Source organism: Colletotrichum jinshuiense, chromosome 9 (genome assembly GCF_051148585.1).
Source record: "Colletotrichum jinshuiense chromosome 9, complete sequence".
Lineage (NCBI taxonomy): Eukaryota > Fungi > Ascomycota > Sordariomycetes > Glomerellales > Glomerellaceae > Colletotrichum > Colletotrichum jinshuiense.
The window spans coordinates 516119-537762 of record NC_139316.1 but is presented as its reverse complement, the minus strand read 5'-3'; the positions used below and the strand labels follow the sequence as shown (position 1 = coordinate 537762).

General features: G+C 47.0%; 5 protein-coding genes across 5 annotated transcripts; 3 read left to right on the top strand and 2 right to left on the bottom strand.

The window, feature by feature from the left end:
• Positions 1-304: 304 nt before the first annotated feature.
• Positions 305-1582, bottom strand: EsH8_IX_000151 (HET domain-containing protein; the record flags this gene model as incomplete). The annotated part of the gene is made up of 1 exon (XM_083266487.1): positions 305-1582. One exon carries the CDS (start codon positions 1580-1582, stop codon positions 305-307), a length of 1278 nt encoding a protein of 425 aa, XP_083130052.1.
• A 5961-nt stretch (positions 1583-7543) lies between these two features.
• EsH8_IX_000150 (uncharacterized protein) lies at positions 7544-8553 on the top strand (the record flags this gene model as incomplete). Its single annotated transcript, XM_083266486.1, has 2 exons — positions 7544-7595; positions 7709-8553. 2 exons carry the CDS (start codon positions 7544-7546, stop codon positions 8551-8553), a joined length of 897 nt encoding a protein of 298 aa, XP_083130051.1.
• A 2378-nt stretch (positions 8554-10931) lies between these two features.
• On the top strand, positions 10932-11907 carry EsH8_IX_000149 (uncharacterized protein; the record flags this gene model as incomplete). The annotated part of the gene is made up of 3 exons (XM_083266485.1): positions 10932-11153; positions 11205-11605; positions 11670-11907. The coding sequence occupies 3 exons, from the start codon at positions 10932-10934 to the stop codon at positions 11905-11907; spliced, it is 861 nt and encodes a 286-aa protein (XP_083130050.1).
• A 1447-nt stretch (positions 11908-13354) lies between these two features.
• On the top strand, positions 13355-15771 carry EsH8_IX_000148 (uncharacterized protein; the record flags this gene model as incomplete). Its single annotated transcript, XM_083266484.1, has 2 exons — positions 13355-15692; positions 15752-15771. The coding sequence occupies 2 exons, from the start codon at positions 13355-13357 to the stop codon at positions 15769-15771; spliced, it is 2358 nt and encodes a 785-aa protein (XP_083130049.1).
• A 2522-nt stretch (positions 15772-18293) lies between these two features.
• Positions 18294-19310, bottom strand: EsH8_IX_000147 (uncharacterized protein; the record flags this gene model as incomplete). The annotated part of the gene is made up of 2 exons (XM_083266483.1): positions 18294-18472; positions 18527-19310. 2 exons carry the CDS (start codon positions 19308-19310, stop codon positions 18294-18296), a joined length of 963 nt encoding a protein of 320 aa, XP_083130048.1.
• Positions 19311-21644: the final 2334 nt, after the last annotated feature.

Here is a 21644-nt window from a genome sequence, read left to right as displayed (position 1 = left end):
TTGGCTAAGGGCCTTAACTGGGAAAGGCAACGGGGTGACAATAGTGGACGATTAGTATGTAGATTCTTGGCCTTGGTTGTAGCCTTGCGATTGTCTAGGCCTCTTGACTACGCGAGCCGTCTGGGCTGGGACGACCTATCGCTGGGCTCTCGTCGGGTTGGTTGCCTAACTTCAGGCTGTGAGCAAAGCTGTCCAGATAGGATGCAGCATCACGAAAATAGAAAATTGATAAAAAACTTGCAATTTGATCAACACTACGGCGACTACATATCCCTACCATGACTTCTAACCTCTCATACTAAGTCTAAAGGATAGTGATTTCGCGGAATTCATATTCTTTATCCAGCCAGTTCTCCTCATTGCCCAAGGAAAACACCGTCCACATACCAGCTCTTTGGAATGTTTTGTTTTCATCACCAAAGTTCCTCAATAGCAGTCCAAAGCCCTCCCGTTCGTTGCCATGGAACATCTCGAGACCCCAGAAGGGCACGTCCTCGCCTTTGGGCCATGCATCTGGAGAATCAACAAAGAGTTTTAGACGTGGATCGGCCCCTTGAGGCTGCCGACTGTATTTTATCACCCAGTTTTCCCCCGTATCCCCAGACATGCGTCCCCATGATGCCATGTACGAGGTGTTGTGGCACCATATCAGTCGTCTTAATTTCCCCGAGACCACCATGCTTCCACCACTCACCATACCGAAGGGATTATTCGGTATAACCAATGTAGTGCTCACAGAGACAAGATTACAGGTTGCCTTTAGAGCCTTCGTATTGGCCTTTGAAAGAATATGAAGGTCTCCCATTGTCATCCTGATGGATGAATCGAAATCAATGATGCGGCCATCGATAGAAGCCCAAGACCACGACGGGGCTCGATACTCATCTGGGCTCGTAATACCGGGGTGGCTATTTGGTCGCCACAGGCATTGTCTCAGAAAGTCTTTTTCCCACAGACCGGCAAAGTACCTGCCAGCAAGTTTTGTCCGAGAATACTCTTGGGCCAAGGCAGAAATCCCAGGTAGCTTATCGGCCTGGAAACTCAGTTTGCGGTATGAATAACGGGTAGCAATAGCCCCCCAGCTGTTGGGATGCTGTAGTGCTCCGTGGATTTGGTTCCCTGGGTCGACGTTGACGGTGGCAGATCGCAAATCTGGGACGTTTCCGCCATCAGAGTGTGCGCCCTCCATACAGACGTAGATCATTTCGCGGTGGCCATATAACAGGATTCTAGTCGAGAGCTGGGTCTCCTGAAAGGTCCATCCTCGACTAAACAGGGTGCCATCTCTGAGTGAGTCGATCATTGGAGATATCAAAACTTCCGAGAAAACATTGTCGTCAAATCTAGCCTTGAGTTTCGTTGGGCGCCATTGACTCCGTGGCTGGAGGAAGCCATCAGTGCTCTTCAATGTGACTGCCGCGGCAATCGTCACCCAAGCGCTTCTGTAAATACTATGCATTTGCCCAATCTGGTCAAACTTGTCGCTGTCATCATCTTGGATGATGCAAATGGCGTCAACCCACAAATATGACATGCCGATTCCTCTGGTGACAGTAATAGCATCCTGGATCGTCCTCGGCATTGTATTGTAGGGTATATCCACCTCATACGATCGGACGTTTTCCACCAACGTCTTTCCAGGCTGATCCCCACCCCAACAGTAGGACAGGGTGGCATAGCGTACTGAACCTGTCGGTTTCGACAATCGAATCCGAGGTACGCTGCCAGTTCCTGATATTTCGAGTAGTCTTTTTGGGGCGAAGCTTGCGGTAAAAGATGTACACATAGCGTGGTTTTCTTCGCAACCCCTCATCCAACCTCGAATTCGACCGTAACTAAGCTCAGAGTTTGGTAATAAATTAGGCGCTGGTCGTTCTAAGCAAGAGCTATGTGGAGGAGGCAGCCCTGTGTATAGTTTCCTCAGCATCGTATTGATTGACGTAGCCTAAAGGGGTTATGGAAATTTTACCTGCAGACGGGTATATCTCGTAGTCACAAATGCCGTATACGTCATCGAACATAAACTCGAGTTGTGGAGTTTGCGCCATGGTAACAGACACAAGTATAGGATGCGTTTCGCCGTTTCTCGTTTTTGCCATTGAACTGTGCCATCTCGATATGTCTTTGTCCTGTTCTTCATAATGAGGTAAGAAATATGCCGAGCTATCCGTTGTATCTGAAAGAAGTCGCCTGAAGAAGTAACAGCCAAATGCGGCTGCTTCCTGGGCATCCGCTAAGGTGACGCCGGTTTTTATTTTCTTGATTGACCAACCAACTCCGTCGTCAGGTTCCGGCCCCAAGTTGAAATTTGCTTCCGCAATATTGCGTCGAAAATCCAACTGGATCTGTCCACAGTAATTGCAAGAGTGAGGTGCGACCTCGGGGTTTGTGGCTTCTAACTCATGCTGTCTCGCATCTAGCGCTGAGGAACCGGCCGAATTTCGATATACCTCTTGGTCGTATGCCGGAAGTCGGTAATCTTTGCCTAGTATGCGTTGTTTGTTGGGAGTCTCGTCCTCTGATTGTGATTGTCCCTGGGTTGTGCGGGATGTTCTATTGCGTGGCTTGATTGATGGCAGCCAAAAGTGGTGCCATGGCTGCCAGCTGAATGTCAACTCATTCTTCATCCTAGGAGTTATGCGAAGTAAGCAATGTACTCACATAAGCGTCTGCACCATTCCTTTCGTTGTGACGTCTCGCCTCCCAAGTCTTTCCAAGTTCACTTCTTGACCTCACAAGCGATGTCGGCTGAGAAGATTGGATGGCTACCCTGCTTCGAGTTTCGACAGCTTCGTTCCCCGGAAGATCTGGAACATTTCTAGAAGAGAGGTTCCTCTCGTAATGCATTTCATCAACGTCTTCTGCCATGCGAACTACTATATTATCTAGTAACAATGTATTTGACTAGTTGAAAGGTTGACTGTCAGGCGAGTTTGGTCACCATTGTTACCAATGAAGCCAAAAGAAAGACGGCAAAGTTCTGCCTGATGTCCAGCGGCAATACGAGAGCCTTCCTTGGGCAGCCAATTATGCTCAGCTTATGTAATCAAACGGAGGCAAGTGGAGACCTATATTTTCAACCCAAATGTCACCATTGGCAAGAGCCTGGTAAGAGCGAAACACGTGCTGTCCACTTGTAAGTTGGGCAATACTCAATTCACACGAGCTTCGATTTGTGCTGACGGGGTGAGCTCTTGATTTAATTAGCTAGTCTCTCTCATTCTCTGTGCCATGGCTTGACTCAATTGTATACTTTTGTTCGGCTTCATTCTTCTGCCTGCAAACCAATTCACTCGACCCAGCCAGCGCGGTCAGACTAGACACCTAGAGAAAGGGGGCAAGTTACGAGTGACACGTCCCGCTGTCTAGTGGTCTACTCGACACTATAATGTTGAAAGTGGCCGCAGGACTATAATAAAACCTAATGTTACTAGTTGAATGGCTTTGTAGAAAGAAAGCGTACAATATAGCCGTTAGTTCCGAAAACGGAACATTTGGGCGGTATTGTGGAAACCGGTAAAGTTTGATAAATTGCTGTTACTGCGCGAACCTCTGCCAATGCGCAGCTCGTTAGTTTTACCACCGCTACCTCCGAAAAATGCGCCCGAGACAAGGGGAATTGTCGATATTCTGAGCGTGCGTCGAATAATTTGTGCTGCTTGGTTCTCTGGCCTAGTAGAAGGCAACAGTTATATAAACGCTGGTTCCGCCGCCTGATTTCGATGTCTCTAATTCTACCAGACCCTATCAACTCACTATATTGTAACCATGAGACTTATTTCTGCTTCTTTGACGCTGCTTACAGCGTTTACTGCTGTTAACGGGCAGTATTTCTGTAACGGTGGTACAACTGCGGACCCGGGAATCCAATGTGCTTCGGTATGTCGTCCGGTAAATGATTCAGACGATGCAGATTTCTCACCATAATAATAGGGACAATATGTGTACTGTGTGAGTTTACTCTTGAGCACATACCCACTAATGGTGTAGTTTGTGGAATCGCTTATTTCTTCATAGTGCGATGGAATTCTCAACACTGAAAGAGATCCAACGCGTAAGCAAGGATTCCCTACATGGCGCTCATGCGGAAAGACCGGCCTACGCTGCACCACGAGGAACAACGCTGGTACTGGCTTGTTCGGCGTAAGTATCCTCAACATTCTCGTTGAATGCTCCATTTCCCAAACCCACGCTAACTGTTTTGCCTAGTTCGCTGCCTGTGTAAGTGCATGCAATATCTTTGCTATGCTTGAACTGACTCGGTATGAAAAGTGTTGAAAACTTCTCCAGCATAACCTACAACTAGTAGTTGCAGTCACTCTGGAGTAGAAGTCCTAGTAAATAGAAGAGGAACGGATCGCGACTGTACGCAAACTGCGTGGGAAAGTCCTCGTCTGGCCAACTGTAGTAGGGACTAGTGATGGGGGCGATTCCTGATGCCCATATGGAGAATCTTTGCAGCGCGGACCGGAAGTGATTAGGAGTAGAGTAATCACCTAACGTGATCAGAGAGTGCTATGTGAATGGTTAGGTGTGGGTGCACTGTAACCGAGATTAATAGCACATGAACTTAGACTGTGAACAGGGATTATTAGGACTTCTTTTAAAGAATGCACACTATAATTTACATACATCACACTGTTCCTTTTAATGACGGCGTGATGTGACTTTGCTTGTACTAGCCGCAGAGGAAATATGTTACTATTCATTAGGTCTCAATGAGCCCTTACCGTACTCAGAATATCTCCCACTCTCCGTACAACGTCAATTATCTGGATAAGAGACAGACAATGGTTCCTTAGCACTCCCTAACCAACGAATTTTTTTTTAAGTGACAAAAATATCATATAAAAGACCTTGTTTATCAGTCGTTGTGTCTCGCTTCTACTAACTGTCAATTACCAGGCCAACAAACGTTTTACGCTAGTTACACCACTACCAAGAAGACCTCATATTTTTGACTTTGAAGATGGCATAGTCGACCAAGCCGCCATAGTGAAGCTGTTGGGATCACAGGTTACCCGTATGGGTGGTAATAGAACGTAATCAATGGATCAAACTGGTACTGTATTCTTCTGTGTGTCTTGTGTGTTGTTGTAGAAGAGTAGGTAGGTTGGTAGCAGCAGCAGTAGTGAAGACATCGCTGTTAGCACCCCGGAGGTAGGATCTCCAGGTTCCGCTGACCACCTGCCCGTATTCTGACTGGGTAATCCAACAGTCTTACTTTCCTCTTGGCTTTTGTTTCTTTGTGTTGAATTGCACAGCCAGAATACGGGAAGGCGGTGAGTGGCAGCCACGACAGCGGAACCTGGAGATCCCACCTCTGCTAACAGCAACATCTTCACTGCAGCCGCTGCTGCCAACTTTCCTACTTTCTCTTCTACATATCAATTACCAGCTTCCGAATACACTATATTGATATTTAACGAACTTCAATCCGTACGGGTAGTCTTTAGACCCAACAGGTATCTTGTGATTGCAACAGGTTGGCACACTGAACCAAGACGCCGAGCAAGCCGGAAGGAAGAAGAAGAGGGACGACTCACTGGCTCCGATACCCGTGCAAAGATCGCGAGGCGCGGCTGTCTTCATTAAGGTCAATATTCATTGGGTCCAAGAGGACATGAACTTTCTGCTATGTGACGCCAAGGGCAGCAACTTCTCCACGGATGTTAACTATAGCCGACTTGAAGGCTTGAACTATTAGCAGGCAAAGGGATATTGTACCGCCAAATGGGACCGCTCTCAGTGTCAGAGTTGTTGAAAAGCAGAGTGGAGGGCTCAGTATCTTCGCATTCACAGGGTAGGTTGTAGAGGAGACTATTGCTGAAAGCTGCCCCCTTGGATTGCCTCGGGGCAATCCAAGCTTCTTATACCCGCCGCCATACTTCCTCCTAGATATCTCCAGCCTAGACCCTTGCGCCCTCGCTGCTTGTTCCCCTACAGACCCTTGGTGTCGTCTTAGATGCCTGACACTCAGCTATAAAGAATTAGAGGCCAAAATACAGAACTCGTTGTGTACTGGATACGCAACGCCCTTAAGTTTTCGATAAAGCACAACAACAGAGGAAGAGAGAGCGCAGACCCACGCGGTATCCCTAGTCAAGTCAACCCGGCCGCAGTCGCTAGCCAACCAACCATGCCGATCATCAAGCTGCTGATCTCAGCAAACTCATTTCATCCACCTATGCGCTGACATCTAAGAGAAGGCGGTAGAAGGATGGGTGTTGGCAATTTTTCATTATCGAGGTCTTACCCTCCTCTCAGTTTTGTTTCTTTCTGTTGAATTATATAGTCAGAATAAGGGCAGGCGGTCAGACCGCGGGAAGCGGCAGCAGTTGGGCCCGGAGATTTTACCTCCGGGCCGCCAACGGTGATATCTTCACAACTGCTGCTTCCGCTGGCTGCCTCTCTTTTCTTACTTCTACATCTACAACCAACAGAATACAGTACCAGTTTTGCTCTTCGATTGATCTTCCACCCGTATGGGTATATTGTGATACCAACAAAGACCTTGATAATGAAAAACTGGCAACCTTCTGTGAAGAAATATTATATAGTTATTTTTTCACTTCGGGTTTCCCTCATAGGTTTTTCGTTTCTTTTAATTTTCTTTCCTGGCTTTGATTTGATTTTGATTGCATTAATGTTACTTGAAGAGATTATAAAGAAAAGAAGGTACAGTGGTGTCCTTACCTTCATGATCGCGGTAACGCCTAGGAGTAACTGTACCGCCTCGCGACGACTGTTTATTGATGTCGTATGCATTGGCGTACACCCTTTATTGTTTGCAATCGTAATAATATGATACATAAGCTGGGAAAATAGTGATACGTCATGTGGCCTGATATCAAAGTTCATTTTCCAATCCGCAACACGAGGCCTCATTTGATGCGAAGTTGCCTGTGGTACAACAAGTTCGTCGGTCTTTGGTCGTTCCGGGTGTTGTGTTGCCGGTGGGATGGATAGTAATCATGCCCGAACGTCAAAAAGACCCAATTACCCGGATGTCCCGGGGTACCGTGCCCGGTGGAACCTGAGCCCGATAGACTGTAGTTCTTGAACCACCCAGAGATGGTTCGAAATAAGCTTTTAATAAGCATTGCAATGAGATGGTAATGCGGGGCAATGAACTTGATTGTCTCCGAGGGCGGTCTATGAGTTATTCCAAAATATGAAAGTGAAACGTCACTTATTAATCTTACTTGTTGGTCTGTTCACCACATTCAAGGGCCGGTGCCGCCCCAGGCTATGAAGTTTTCTAACATCACCGCAGTGTGCTACCCACCATGACTGTTCCCCCGGAGTCGTTTTAATCAACCGAACTACGGACGGGACTTAGGCCGACGGATGAATTAGGGTCCGTTCTGATTGTGGAAGTTTCATCCCGTGGCACCTGTCCACTGTTGCGCAGGCCACGCTTCGTTCAAAACATATAAGATCACAAGGTCACCATCAGATTCAAAACTGCTGTCTCAGTACTTTCTACACAAGATATCTACACCTGAAAATCTTTTTAATTGACTTAGTACTGTTGATCACCATGAAGTTCACTATCCCAGATCTGACCGGAAAGGTCATCATGGTCACCGGAGGTCTGTCGTCACCATGAATAATTCACATATTAACAACAACCGAAGGCATAAGATTTGTTGAAAGACAGGAGCATTTTTGCCTCATTGTACAAAACTAACATCTGTGTATACAGGAACGGCGGGTATTGGAAAAGAAACACTGCTCGCACTCGCGAGACACAACCCAGCTCAGCTATACTTCACCGGCCGTAACGCTCAGGCAGCTGCAAGCCTTGTCACGGAAATCAAACAGATATCACCAATGGTCAAGGTCGAGTTTCTTGAATGCGACCTTGGTGATCACAAAACCGTGGTGAATGCCGTCAGGTCGAACTTTACGTCCGACCGTCTCGACATCCTCATCGCCAACGCAGGAGTGTGTGCTGTTCCTCCAAGTAGGACCAAGGACGGACACGAGGTGCAGTTCGGAACAAACCATTTTGGACACTCGGTTCTCTTTAAACTTCTTCTACCCACACTGTTGAGGACCGCAGCACTTCCGAATGGCGATGTTCGGGTCGTCATCATCTCCAGCTCCCTTTATTCTCAGGCGCCCAACAAGGGAATATTGTTCGAAAACTTACACACGACACAAGAAAATTTGAACACTTGGACACGCTACGGACAGAGCAAGCTGGCGAATGTGTTGTACGCGGCCGAGATGGCGAGGCGGTACCCTAAACTTACAGTTGTGTCACTCCACCCTGGGATTGTGGGAACAGGCTTGGTTGATGGCCTTGGTTTATTTTCGAGGGCTATTGTATATGCAGGCGCTGGATTCAGACCAAAGAGTCCAGAGGAGGGAGCCAGGAATCAACTGTGGGCAGCCACGACAGCACTGAAAGATCTCAGGTCCGGGGCTTATTACGAGCCAGTTGGCAAGGAAGCCAAGCTTGGTTCTACCGCCAGAGACACGAACTTGTCCAAGAGACTGTGGGACTGGACCGAGGAGCAGCTAAAGGTTCTCGATATAGAGTAATGGGTTCAAGGCACATAGCTGGCGTCGGATGGGCCATCAGATTGTTGAGGCATTCTATTTTAAATAAGTCATCGATCATGTTTTGTTATGTAGTTAGGCAATCTTATTCCCAACTGCTCTCTTAAGTCCTTCTGATGAATCCGCCAATGCGCACGACTACGCAAACGACAATTAAAGTGTTGACGATCAAGGTAATGGCCACAAGGTCAGCTTTCCGAGCAACTGCTCAAGTCTGAGGCAAACTTCTGTAGCCCATAGAAACTCAGGCACTTTCTAACTAATGCCACTAGCAACCAAGTTATACCTCTCACGGCCCTGTCCCAGGACCTATCGTAGGTACTGGCGCCTGTTGATGTCTTGCATACGTTAGCCTCCTCAATGTTATGCTCTCAGTATAAAGCACGCAACCATTTTCCAACTTCATTCTCTCACACACATGATACTTTCTTCTAACAACTCTATCCCCTAGATATATACCTACACTTAATCAGTATAGCGCCCGCACGCTCGCACAGCTCCCTTCCCACCCTAGTACCAACCGTTGAGACGCCTACCAGTGTAGCTGCCTCAATATAATTAGCACTGGCATCTAAGAATGGGTCTTCGTTATCTACCGAGCGGTTACATACCGTTGGTTAGATCAGACAAAACGAATTCATTAAAGATACAACAGACTTTTGGAGATGCGGTTCTCTGCCACTATCCACTTGAGTCTGCTGTCACTGTTGGCATCACAGATACCTGTACAGGTAGTGAATCAAAGTGACAAATAAATGCGGCAAACTGGTTCTGTATTCGTATGTTCATGTAGAAAAGAAATAGGAGGGTTGGTGGAAGCAGCAGCAGTTGTGAAGATATTTGCTGCTAGCAGCCTGGAGGTGGAATCTCCGGTCTCCGCTGCTGCTGGCTGCTGCTAGCCCCTTGCCCGTATTCTGGCTAGGTAATCCGATAGCCACATTATTTAGCTGATGTAAAGTTACCAAATTTTTATCAAAAGAAAAATGCTTCAAATACATAGCCCGATGAAGATCTTGCCTCATCTCTTCTACTTATAACACAAACGCAATTTACGGTTTAAGATATTCTCGAAAAGAAAAAGAGGAAAATAGTAAAATTTTAAGTGCCTCTAACCCATAACGTCACTTATCAATTGACTGAGGCTTTGAAATATATCTTAAAGAGAACCAAAGTGCACTATCACCTATCATTGTCCATTACCGCTAATTAATGAAACCGGGACCATCATAAAGGCAGCAGATTCATACAGCATAACGCTACGATAGTATAGTCACTATAAATCACTATCGGCAGGTTGCAGATATCGGGTCGCTATAGATCCTCAATAGGCTGGGGAAAATTAGCGGCTTGCAGATCACAGGCCGTCAACAGGTTGCAGACCATCGGCAAGTCGCTGCGAATTATCACAGGTTCCAGATCATCAACTTCTGTGCTGCTACTAGGACACAACGTTCTAGCTATACATGCAGATAGTAAATTTTAAAACGACTACTTAAAAAACGTATTAAGCAATAGTGGCGAATTCAATACTATATTTTATCAATCTCTCTTCATTTCCCTTATAACAATACAGTCGCCGTCCTTTCCATAGTAGGTAGATACTTGCAATACTACGTTTATTAGTCACAAAATAGCTGCAACAGTGACAGCAACAATAGTTAAAGGGAAATCTGTCACTAGGCTAAGGCATATTCTCTTGCCAACTGATAGATCAGCGCTAAAAACGACGCTTTGTTTTCTGGGATTGTTGTGTTCCACCTTTGGTCATGTATGAAGCATTAGGGCGTGATAAGCTGGCATTGTTACAGGAATGGCCTGACGAAAAACCAGCGAGGTGTGTACCCACAAAAGCCTTACACGATTCAAGATCAGTGGGTTCTCTAAATGACCTGGAATTAATAAGTAAACTCTATTCCAGTCTCAGACAAATTGGAAACCAATCCCACCGGCACCTACCGCATCCCACGGCGCAGCCTTGAGAAATACAATCGCTAACTATGATCTTGATTAGGTGGTCTTCAAATCTGTGAGACCGGGCAGTCCAATACAATGCCAAGTTTGAGCCCCTATTATCCCCAGTCAGGTGGGCCGTTCGTCCGTATAATCCAGACGTAGTGCAACCCTGGTAAATTGTAGCAGCGGGTGAGCGGTCGCGAATGTTTCTCATGCCATCTTTCGGGACCGACGGAATGTTGGGAATCGAATTCAAATAGTGACCACCGTTGAGCATTGATAAAAAGGATGTTCAAACGAATTTACCAGGCCTTCGCACTGCTCCCTGCAACCTTTCCCTTCACAAGTCGTTTGTTCCGGCTGATTGACGCACTCTTTTAACTGAAAACTATCTACATTCGTTAACAATGCCTCACTCTTTTACTTCTACCGTTTCACTCCTTCTTACAGTGGTCGGTGCCGCCAGCGCTGCGAAGCAATGCGCCATCCAATTCGATGGCAGAATTCCTACTAGCTTCACTCCTGCCGACTTTGACACTGCTGCTAGTCCTTTCAACAACGATTTCGTTTTTGGAAAGGGTCTCAAGGCTAGCGACGTTGTCACTATTCCGACGGGCTCGCCATCTCTGGTATTTTCTGCTCTAGCAAAAGCCTCAACGGAGTATTTCTAACAGCCTTAGTTCGACGGGAACTCGAGTAAACCCTTCCAAGTCAACATCGATGATAAGTCTATCTTTGCTCCAACTGAAACAAATGTTCAGACAGGTTTCCGTCGGGCAGAGATGTTGCCTATGAGCAATAATGGCACCGATCCATCCACGTCCGGTATCAAAACAGTTCACTGGAGCATGAAGAAGGACTCTAAGCGCCCGCTCAACTTGACCCATGAATATCAGATGGTATTCCTGGAGAGCTCTATCTTTAGCTCGAACCAATTTGCCTTGAAATATGGGGACCTCATCGGCATCCACCCTGAGGATCCAGATGTGCTCCATCTGTTCGGCAACTCCAACACAAATCCATCCCCAGAGCTATTCACAACCAAATTTACAGAGGGCGTCTTCCATAACTTTGCACTGACGTTAGACTTCACTAAAAGTAAGACATTATATGCTTATGTAAGGTCGCTACTAACGTTGCTTCAGCCTTACCCAAGTGTACTACTCCCAAGGATCCATGCCTCTTGTTGCCCAAGGCAAACCAATCGAGAATGATATTCAGGGGCAAGGACAATTCCATTTCGGCGTGTTGAAGAAGGCCATCAACGGTACTGGGGACCTCACCAAGACTGGCTTCCACGAGTCCGGCATCAATGAGGGTATCATCTTTGGTGGAATTTTTGAAGAAGACAGTGCTGACGGCTGCGTGTCCCTGTCTCTTTAATTTGGTTGGAATATTAACAAATCTGTGGCATTCTCGACCAGTCTGGTCTGGTATCTCCACACTGGAAGTGAATCAAGATGTAGTTTGGGAGGAGGGGTGGTCTTGAAGTCACTTTGGTATTCTGCGATACGGACACGCTTCAATATTCGTAGTCCTCAACTTAGGGGGGTGCATCAGGCCATAATCCATATATAACTAATACCCTCATAGCCACAGGAGTACATATGAGACATACGCAGTTTGCGGCTGTAAAAAAGTAGGTATAACCGCTAGCAGGAGGCCCATGCCTTATTCGCCTATATAGATAGATTTAGTCCCTGTTAAAGTCAATATCATTCTGATTAATGCAAAAGGAATCTGCCCAAGTACTATTGCTTCATCGGCGCAAAGTTGTCCCTTCAGAGCTTCAGACAAGTTCTTGGTGATTCGATATTAAGTTGTAAAGAGGCAGAAGTACAGGTTTATATAGAAGCACAGCGGAGTAGTTATTTGTCGCAAGTTGAAGACCAAAATAGGTTAACAGCAATACAGCGTCCATGTGAACATAGAACATAATACCCAAATATATCAGTTTAATAAAGAGATGTCTAAAGACGAGGACTATAAATATATTTAATTGTTTATCGTTGTTAACGTTGTTATACACCTAGATTTGTAGCATAGTTAAAGTTTTGTGACCCACTCACCGATTTACTATATTATACAATTAGATATGATCTCGACTCTTGTGCTGCTGAAGGTCATTTCAGTTACGATGGAAAATCTAGCTGTCTTGTACACGTTACCTTATTGGCTTAGCGGCCTCATGCACGATGACAACGATGGCTGACCATGAGGCTGTGTTGCGCAAACAAAACCACGTGACCCAATGAATTTTGTGCTCAGCTGGGAGGCAGCCCATCATTTCAAATTATTTCCCCATGGTACAGTGACCTAAGTACTGCTTTCACTCGTACAATATTATGGTATGTTAAAGATATTTGACTCCAACATCGTTCTCGTCCTTGTTTACCACTGATTTGACCGATATTCCTTCAACCTGATTGCTCCGCAAGACCAGTCCTCTGAAATCACGATGGCGGAGGTGGCTGGGCTTGTCCTAGGTGTTGTGGGACTTGCAGGTGTTATTGGCGCTTTCAAGGACGCTATTGATCTATGTGCTATGGTCATAGATACACGCGGGCTGGGAAGAGACTATGAGGTCTTAACCACAAAGTTTGACATCGAAAGGACTCTTCTACTTCAATGGGCCCAAAGATCCCGCCTGTTTCATCCCTCTTACGATCGCCGACTGGACGAACCTACTACGCGATCCTCTTGTTTGAGAATCTTATCTTGTATACGGCTGATTCTCGACGACGAATCCTCACTCAAGCAACGCTACGGGCTTGGGAAGTCAAGCGCTGTGCATGCAGACCAATCTGTTCTGAGCATCAGCGGTCCACTCATGGACAGGTTTTTCGAGGAGTTTGAAGCGTTCAATCTGAAAATCAGTCAAAAAAACGAAAAAACCAACTGGTCTGCTAAGACTCGATGGGTCATACGCGACAAACAGCGATTCGGAAGTTTGGTCACGGAGATGGCACACTTCACCACAAAGCTCAACGAACTTCTGCCCCCGGTGAACGGTGTCGTTTTTCAGGGAGCCATGACGGAGAATGATCTAAGAGGCATGGAGATCTCTGATCTCAAGATCATCTTGGAGGCATCCGCCGATCACAGCACCATAGCCCAGTCGGCGCAAAAAGCCATTATCTTTGCTTCCCAGGATCGGATCCTCCGCAGGCTTTGGTTCCGAACCATAGATGATAGAGAGCGGGCCGTTGCCTCAGCTCATGGGACGACCCTGAAGTGGGCGCTTGAGCCTCCCGGGATCGACTTTCCGTGGGATGATCTTTCCCACTGGCTTCGCTTCGAATCGGGTATCTACTGGGTCTCTGGAAAAGCAGGCAGCGGCAAGTCAACTCTGATGAAATACCTTTATCACAGTTTGCACACTCGCAGCCTACTACAACAATGGGCCTCCGGGCCGTATATATTGGGCAACTACTACTTCTGGAATCTTGGAACAACAGAGCAAAAAACCCAAGAAGGCTTGTCGAGGACTTTGCTTCACCAGATTCTTTCTTGCCACCGGTCTCTTATTGCGAGTGTTCTTCCTCACATGTGGCAGGAAGCTCTCAGCACCGAGAGTGATATCGCTTTGCCGTCCATATCTGAGACGAGATACGCCTTTCAAAAATTAGCACACCATACTCCGCAATTGGGCAAGATATGCCTCTTCATCGATGGGCTGGACGAGTTTACCGGAAGTTATATCGTCGGTATCAATTTTCTCAAAGAGTTGGTTAACAACCAAAACGTTAAGATCGTCGTTTCCAGCCGACCGATTCCGGACTGCGTCGCCGCTTTTCAAGATTCCCCTAAGCTGAAGCTGCACCAGTTGACGAGAAGTGACATTGAGGCATATGTGTACGAGACAGTCGGGGGCCATGGATATATGAAAAGCCTGATCAAAAGATTCCCAGAAGAGGCGTTGGAGATTCTCAATGATGTGGTGAACAAATCGTCAGGGGTCTTCCTTTGGGTTATTCTCGCGTGCCGGTCTCTCCTCATGGGTTTCGCGGCCTATGATCGTATTGCAGAGCTCCGGCGTCGGGTTGATGAGCTACCGCCAGAATTGGAGCAGATGTTTCAGCATATGCTATACAAAGTTGACCAGAGATACAGGAAGTCAGGCGCAGAGCTGCTGCGTCTTTGCTATACGAAGAGACAGTCACAAGATACCCATGATATGAGCGAGATGAGCTCACTCGGCCTCGCCTTGCTTGACGAAGAAGAAGACGGGTTGAATGTTGAGTCATTAGATAGGAATAACATGCGCCAGCTCTGCGATAACCTTGCTGGACGGCTACGGAGTCGATGTGGCGGACTATTGGAAGTGACGCCACGAAGCGCCGTTGACAGCAAGTGTTTCTGCAGGCCTCTACCCGGACACCCACACGACCTCCGCGTTGATGGCAGAGTAGACTTTATGCACAGAACAGTATACGAGTTTTTGAGCCAAGAGGATACCTGGGATTTACCTTGCCTGCAAACACACTCGAAGGGGCCAGATTGCAACACGAGCCTGTCTCTGTTGAATCTGGCGTTGGCCAGGTTGACTATTGCAACGGGATATGAGAATGATGATTTGATGGAGGAACAAGCGAGCAAATTTTTCCGCGACGGTATTCACTGGGGCGCAAGGTCAGATGACTTTAACCCGGCAGAGAGACGCAACATTTTCTGGCGGCTGCAGTCTTTCCTGGACCAACTTTGTAACATACGAGAGCCCAGACTGCCTCTTTTCCGTCAACTCGTCGCGACACATAAACACAAGTCCGCGGAATCTGCGTTGTCCCATGCGACACTCTCACTTGCGCTCGAAGCAGGTGCCATCAACTTCGTCAAGTCTCATTTTGCAGAGCTATCTGATCTCAGCGGTGCTAGCCCGCCTACCTGCGGGTGCTTCTCAGCCTTATACCATGCGACGGCCATTCCCTTTCTAAACGGCCAGGTGGGGAGGTCCGGCAGTAGTGATCGTCTCGGATTTGTCACCAAGGAGATGGCGTCACTATTACTGAAAAATTGCGGCGGCGATCCCAACGCCGAGTTTGGAGGTAGCGTTTCGACGCTGACGCCGTGGGAGGCTTGGTTGAAGGCTACGGAGAGGACACTATCCGATGACAGAAGTATATCGGAAATCGCGGATATTGCCGATATGTTCCTTGCTGCCGGCGCAAGTCACCACCCTCGCTTCTTCGATTTGCGGGAATGGGCACGCGCGGAATTTTTGCATCAGCGCTCCCCAGAAGTTCGTGAGAGAGGGAACACCCTCCTTCGGCGTGTCACTGAAACGTATACATCGTGGCCAATGGAGCCGGAGTCACTCGTGGTGCAAATGACTGGGCACAACGAAGTAATGGGTGATATGAGGACAAATTCCAAGAGCCCAGATAGTGTGACGGGCGAATGTGATAAGTCAAGGAAGAGAAAGGAGTTTACTGAAGAATCTGAAATCTGGAGAGAAGGAAGTAAACGTGTCAGAGATGCTTAAAATTATCTATTACACAGTTGAAGGGAAGACAGATCAACAAATGGCTGAGGGAGGTTTCTGGGTTCTATATATAGCACAGGTGATTGATGCTATTGACGACTATAGACACCTTAAATGATGGACATTTTTAATTGGTTGGTTCGTTCACATAGCTTTATGCACGTTCAGATATTTAAATCCACCACTGCTCTGTTGACGACGTTGTTAAATTGCTTATATTTACCCAAAAGCTTGAGACGTCGTGAACCAAGTCAAGAGTCGCGAGACTCAAGGTTTCTGCGCTCTTATGAAATTTTGGAATATCCCAGCGTCACCAGGTCCTCCATCACGCACGGAGTAGGTTCTTTTAATTAACTAAGCCGGGCAGTACAGTCTCCCAGAGCAGCAAGCAACAGCAGCATCTCCCGGAGTATTGGGAGTGCACTAGAAACGCAAGTCAAGTCAGTGCACCGACACCTCGGTTTTGCAATACGATGATGATCAACGAAGGGAACCAACCTTAGTTTTGCAGTTTGCCCAAGGATCAGCGTAGTTGATTCGACACTAGAAGGAGTTACGGGTTAGTATGTTAATAGTTTTTGCGTAGTAGGTACGTATGTTGCCATCTTACGTCTTCAAAGTTGCAATCTGAAGGAGGCCCCGTGCAGAACTGGGCCGAGACACTCTGAAAGAGCATAGCAGCGCTAAGAAACAGGGCTGTGGTTTGGAGATACATTTTGAAGTTGTTTTAAAGTGGGAAATATCGAAGCCTTGGCTGATGGGTTGGTACGCAGGTGGAACAATAAAACAAGTATATTCGTTCACGAGGAGAGAACTAGCCTTTATATCTCATGTCTATTCTACTGGCCCTGTCGGTTGGACCCATAGTTGTCGACCAAACAGTAAAAAATGCTGTCATTATGGCTGATCCGCAGGCCCAAAAACATTCTTGCTACAAGTAGAGACGACAACGAAGAAGTCCAGGGTCGTTGCTTCCGTGTTCTTGAGTCACTGGTAAATGCCGTTGTATCGAGACGCAGTAGTGAGATAATCTACATGATACACTGTCGCGAGCCGACGTCGCCGGGGCCGGCTTCGTACGGGACGAATTCATGCGGGCCGACTGCGCCCCGGCCGGCTTCGCGTTGTATCCACCTGCCAGGGGTATATATCCACCGATCTATGGTATCTAGACTTTCTATAGTCAACCACACATTCCATCTGCTCCGCTGCAGCCGTGATCGCCACATACACAGTGCAAGCGACATCAGTAGGCCGACAGACTCCACTATTACTGAACTGCTGCAACAAACCATGGAGTGGGCAACAAACCGACCTTGGAGTTTTGGATGTACGCATTTCGCACACCTCTCCAGTCTGTTCTATTTGGGCTCTGCCCCGGCAACTCCTGTTCCTTGTATATGCCCGGCCGATAATTCCGGATAGGTTTGTATTAGATGAACTAAGCTTTAGTCTCATAAAATGATTCGCAGCTTATGGGATAAAGTTTAGAATGGGGTAACATGAGCGAGTCAAGGCATTGCCCATTTTTTCGACCTTCCCCTGCATTTTATCCGTAGTGTCTGGGAAGTATATGCTAATGCGCGATATATCAAAGCCGACTCTGCCTTCATCTAGGCCCCTGGTCCGGCTTTTCAATCAAAACAAGGCCGAACTGGAAATTGTAAAACCCAAGGCGGGAGATTCCTTGGTCCCTCAGTCACTCTGTCGTTTTAGCAGACGGGTGAGCAGGGGCATTATCATGCATGAGATTCCTTATTTCGTCTCAAGTCTCACGTGTTAGCAGTTAACAACTGTAGGGCCCACAAAGGTCGGTTGCAATTCCCAAATGTGTCAGTTTAGGAAAGAGATGTCCGCAGAAGAGAACTGTAAATAGTCTTAATCCTCATTGTTGTCAACGCTAACATATACTTAGATTTGAAGGTAGGTAGTTACAATTTTATGACCCACTCGCCTATCTGGCCCTCTCTCTGATTGATTGCATTGCATGTAGATAGTTAGATGCAAGTCTAAAGAAACTGGGACATATTTAAGAATGTTTCAAGCTCTATAGACCTCAAGAATGATGTAAATATACATCACGAGAAGCGACATGTATTTCAACTACGTATCTCGCTTGTCTCCGGCTTCAAAACTTCAATAATGGATGCCGGTATCAGGCTCATTCCCACACTCTAGCTCATCACAATGCTTTATTGGAAAGAACTCCATTACAAATTACAAATGGAGTGGAATCTAGGAGTGATGCAATTTTTCGATAGACATACAACTCCAACCTTCATAACTTCTAGTCCTTATAAACCCGTACCTTGTAGTCGTCTCTCCATTTATCTTCAATAATTACAAGTTGCGCCTGTTGCAACTTGTCAAAGTATTTGTCTTCAGGGACGTTTTTATAGTCATCACGGTCAATGTCCATAAAACCTTCTTTAGCAACTGTGCGAGGTGTGATCATCAAAGATCGCCCTGATAATCATTAGCAAAGGAGAGATCGTAGGACTTGGGAAAGTGCCAACTTACCATTAATAGATTTGTCAGCGGCCACTCGCATCATGCAGTTTGCGACGTCTTCTTGCTCTCCAAACTCAACGCCACGGTCGACCAACGATTTCTCATACTCGGCTGTTCGGATCGCACTTTTGATCCAGCAAGGGGCGACGTAATTGATACGGATACCCTGCTCCCAGCTTGAACGTCTTGCAGTTCTCATAAAGCCATGGAGGCCGTACTTGGTAGCCGTATATTCCCAGTTACCTGGTGAATCGATCCAGCCCACCATGCTTCCTGTGATAATGAAACATCTATCGCGATCGTCGACATCTGGCTGCTGTCGAAAGTAGTGAACCGCAAGCTTCCATGTGTAGAAAGAACCCCTGAGGTTGACGTCGATGATGTTGAGGTCGGGCTTGGTTGGCTCTCCGTCGGGATTATCCAAATTCCAGAGGCTGTCTCCTGAGCTTCGGCTGATGCCCGCATTCGCAATGACGATGTCTACACTCTTTGCAGGACTTCGGCTTTTTGCGGTTTCGAACATTGCTCTTTGCTGATCCCAATCTCTGATATCACACTCTACAAAGGTGCAGCATTCGCCAGCCGCGTTCAATTCCTTCTCAATGTCCCTGCCCCTCGCGTTGGCATCGCCGAATGTGACAAAAGCACCAGCGGCAACAAACGCGCGGACACATGTTTCGCCTATGCCGTTAGCGCCACCAGTGATGATGACCGATTTTCCCTTGATCACACCAATGTCAGGCACAATGGTATGGTCAATGGGACCGGTGTAGGTATATCGTGGCAAAGGCATGGTTGTGTTTGGGTGCGTAGTCGAGTATCTATCAGAGAGACGGTTGCTCTAAGGGTTGGCTCAATCAGGCTCAATGCTTCACTGTGTTTTTGTGCTGAGAGATCTGAATTTCCATGGGAAGCAGCTTCTACTTTACCCTCTAATTTCTTCATGACACATTCAACACATTCATTGTGGTTTCTGGTTGTGAAGACTTTCGGCTTTACCGAGCGGGGAACAGACAAGCAATGAGGGGAAACGTGGGGTCGACCTAGGCACTTCCCCAGGTGCCGCACCCCAGGATCATCCTCCGCTGGTATACCGTTTTGGGATAACCGTTAGCACCATTCCCAATTGCCGGCCAGGTTCGGCAAAGACACCTTGGCAGTCTTTGTTCATAAGTCAACCCACCACATACCCGCGCACCCCACATACCCGCGCAGAATCACTTAGATGCCATGAAAACGGGATTTCGCCACAACATTCAATTACTATGGCCCTGCCAGCCAAAAAGTATGCTGCAACGAATTGAATTCGACCTCCTGAGCCCGAATTCCTTGAGCTGCCTCAAAAGTAATGGCTGCAGCTGCTTCCTTGGACATGTGAATAGTCTCAATATCATGGAATACCTTATTCGGATCAGCAACCACTCTGCTTCTTCCAAGTGGTGTGAGAACCTCTACTCGAGCTTGAAGTTGCTCTATTTCCCTTTGCTGATGTGCTATGACAGTATTTTTTGAATCCAGGCTCTTTCCCACCTTTCTGAACAATGCCCTACCATACCGTCTTAGAGAACGAGGAGTTGTCCTTGGTATACTGTCAGATATATCAATATGGCTGACATCCTTTGACCTCTTTGGTGTTTGTATCTCTTGTGGACCTTCTGTTGGTTCTTCTTGATCCTTCTGAATAGCCTCATCTATATTATTGAGCAGTAGTTGACGACTAAGCAGCACTTTAGCTCTATTCAATGGATAGAGTCCTGCAGCACGCCACGCTGCGTTGATATTATGTACTGAGAGACCTTCTTTTCGTGCCTGAGAGTAACAGAGAAGGAAGTTCTTCTTTCCAAGTGGAAGAGAATCAGTGAGAGTGTTGAAATCGTTGACTCTTCGCCGGTAGGCTGCTTTGAGTGGACCAAACACAGAGAGGTCTAGAGGTTGGGTGATGTGGCTGGAATGGGCAGGTAGAAATACAAGCCAGATCTTCTTGCTGAAGCATTCCCACATAAAGTCAACTGTGGTATGGCTACCATGGCCATCTAAGACCAAAAGTCTCCAAGTTCCTTCATCTTTGCCTTGAGGTTTAGTTTGAGGATCAAAGACCTCCTTCAACCAATTGACTGCAATTGAATAAGAAGTCCACCCATTCTCTGATGCGGTAAACTTCCAGCCGTTGTAGTCTTCCAATTCCTGTGGGAACCACTGTCTCTGTACTGACTTTCCGTTGAAGATCACCAGTGGCTTGAGACTTTTGCCAAGAGCTGAGATACACTCAACTATTGTAATCCAAGTACGGGCATCTGGCGTCTTCGTGTATATCTTCTTCATACGAGAAGAACCCAATACCAGCCCATTGATTCCCTTGCCTTCCATAAGGCCGGTTTCGTCCATGTTGTACCGGAACTTGGGTGGTATATGGATGACTTCGGGGAGATTGTATAGGTCGAAGTACTGCTGGAGAACCTTAGTTGTCACAGCCTTTACACGGAGATTCTCAATAGCCTTGCCTCTCAGAGTCTTAATAGAAGGATTCCTCTTCAAGAAATGGTCGATCCAGTTCTTCCCTAATGGTCGAGAGTCTCCAGCAGCTGCCAAGACTCTTTGGGCAAGTTCCTTTAGTTGTCGATGAGTTGGGGCAAGGCCAAGGGCACCTTGTGCCAGCGCCCAATTAACCAAGTGAGTTTCTTGGTCAATAGTGAGTCTCTGCAGACTTGAACGGCCTTCCTTTCTTGTGGCCACACCGTTCACTCGGCCTCGGAGTGTCGTCTCTGGTATACACCATGCCCGAGCAGCCTTGCGAACGCTGCTTCCGCTGTCAACATCGTGCAGTGCTTTCTGAATGTCGTCTTCCGTATATTTTGCCATAAGAAATACACTGGTAATTTTGAAAGAATTAATTTTTGATGTTGTGGTTGGGATAAGTGATGTGGAAAGTATTGGCAGCAGTGGTGTTGAGGGGAAAATTTCTGCGCGGGTATGTGGGGTGCGCGGGTATGTGGTGGGTTGACTTAGCGGTAATCCCAAAATGTTTGCAGTAACGCCGACGGATTCCTTGTTGAAACAGACCACCTGGTCCAGAAGCTGTCCGATAAAGGTATTCTCCAATTGAGTCGCCTTATCATATGCCGATTCC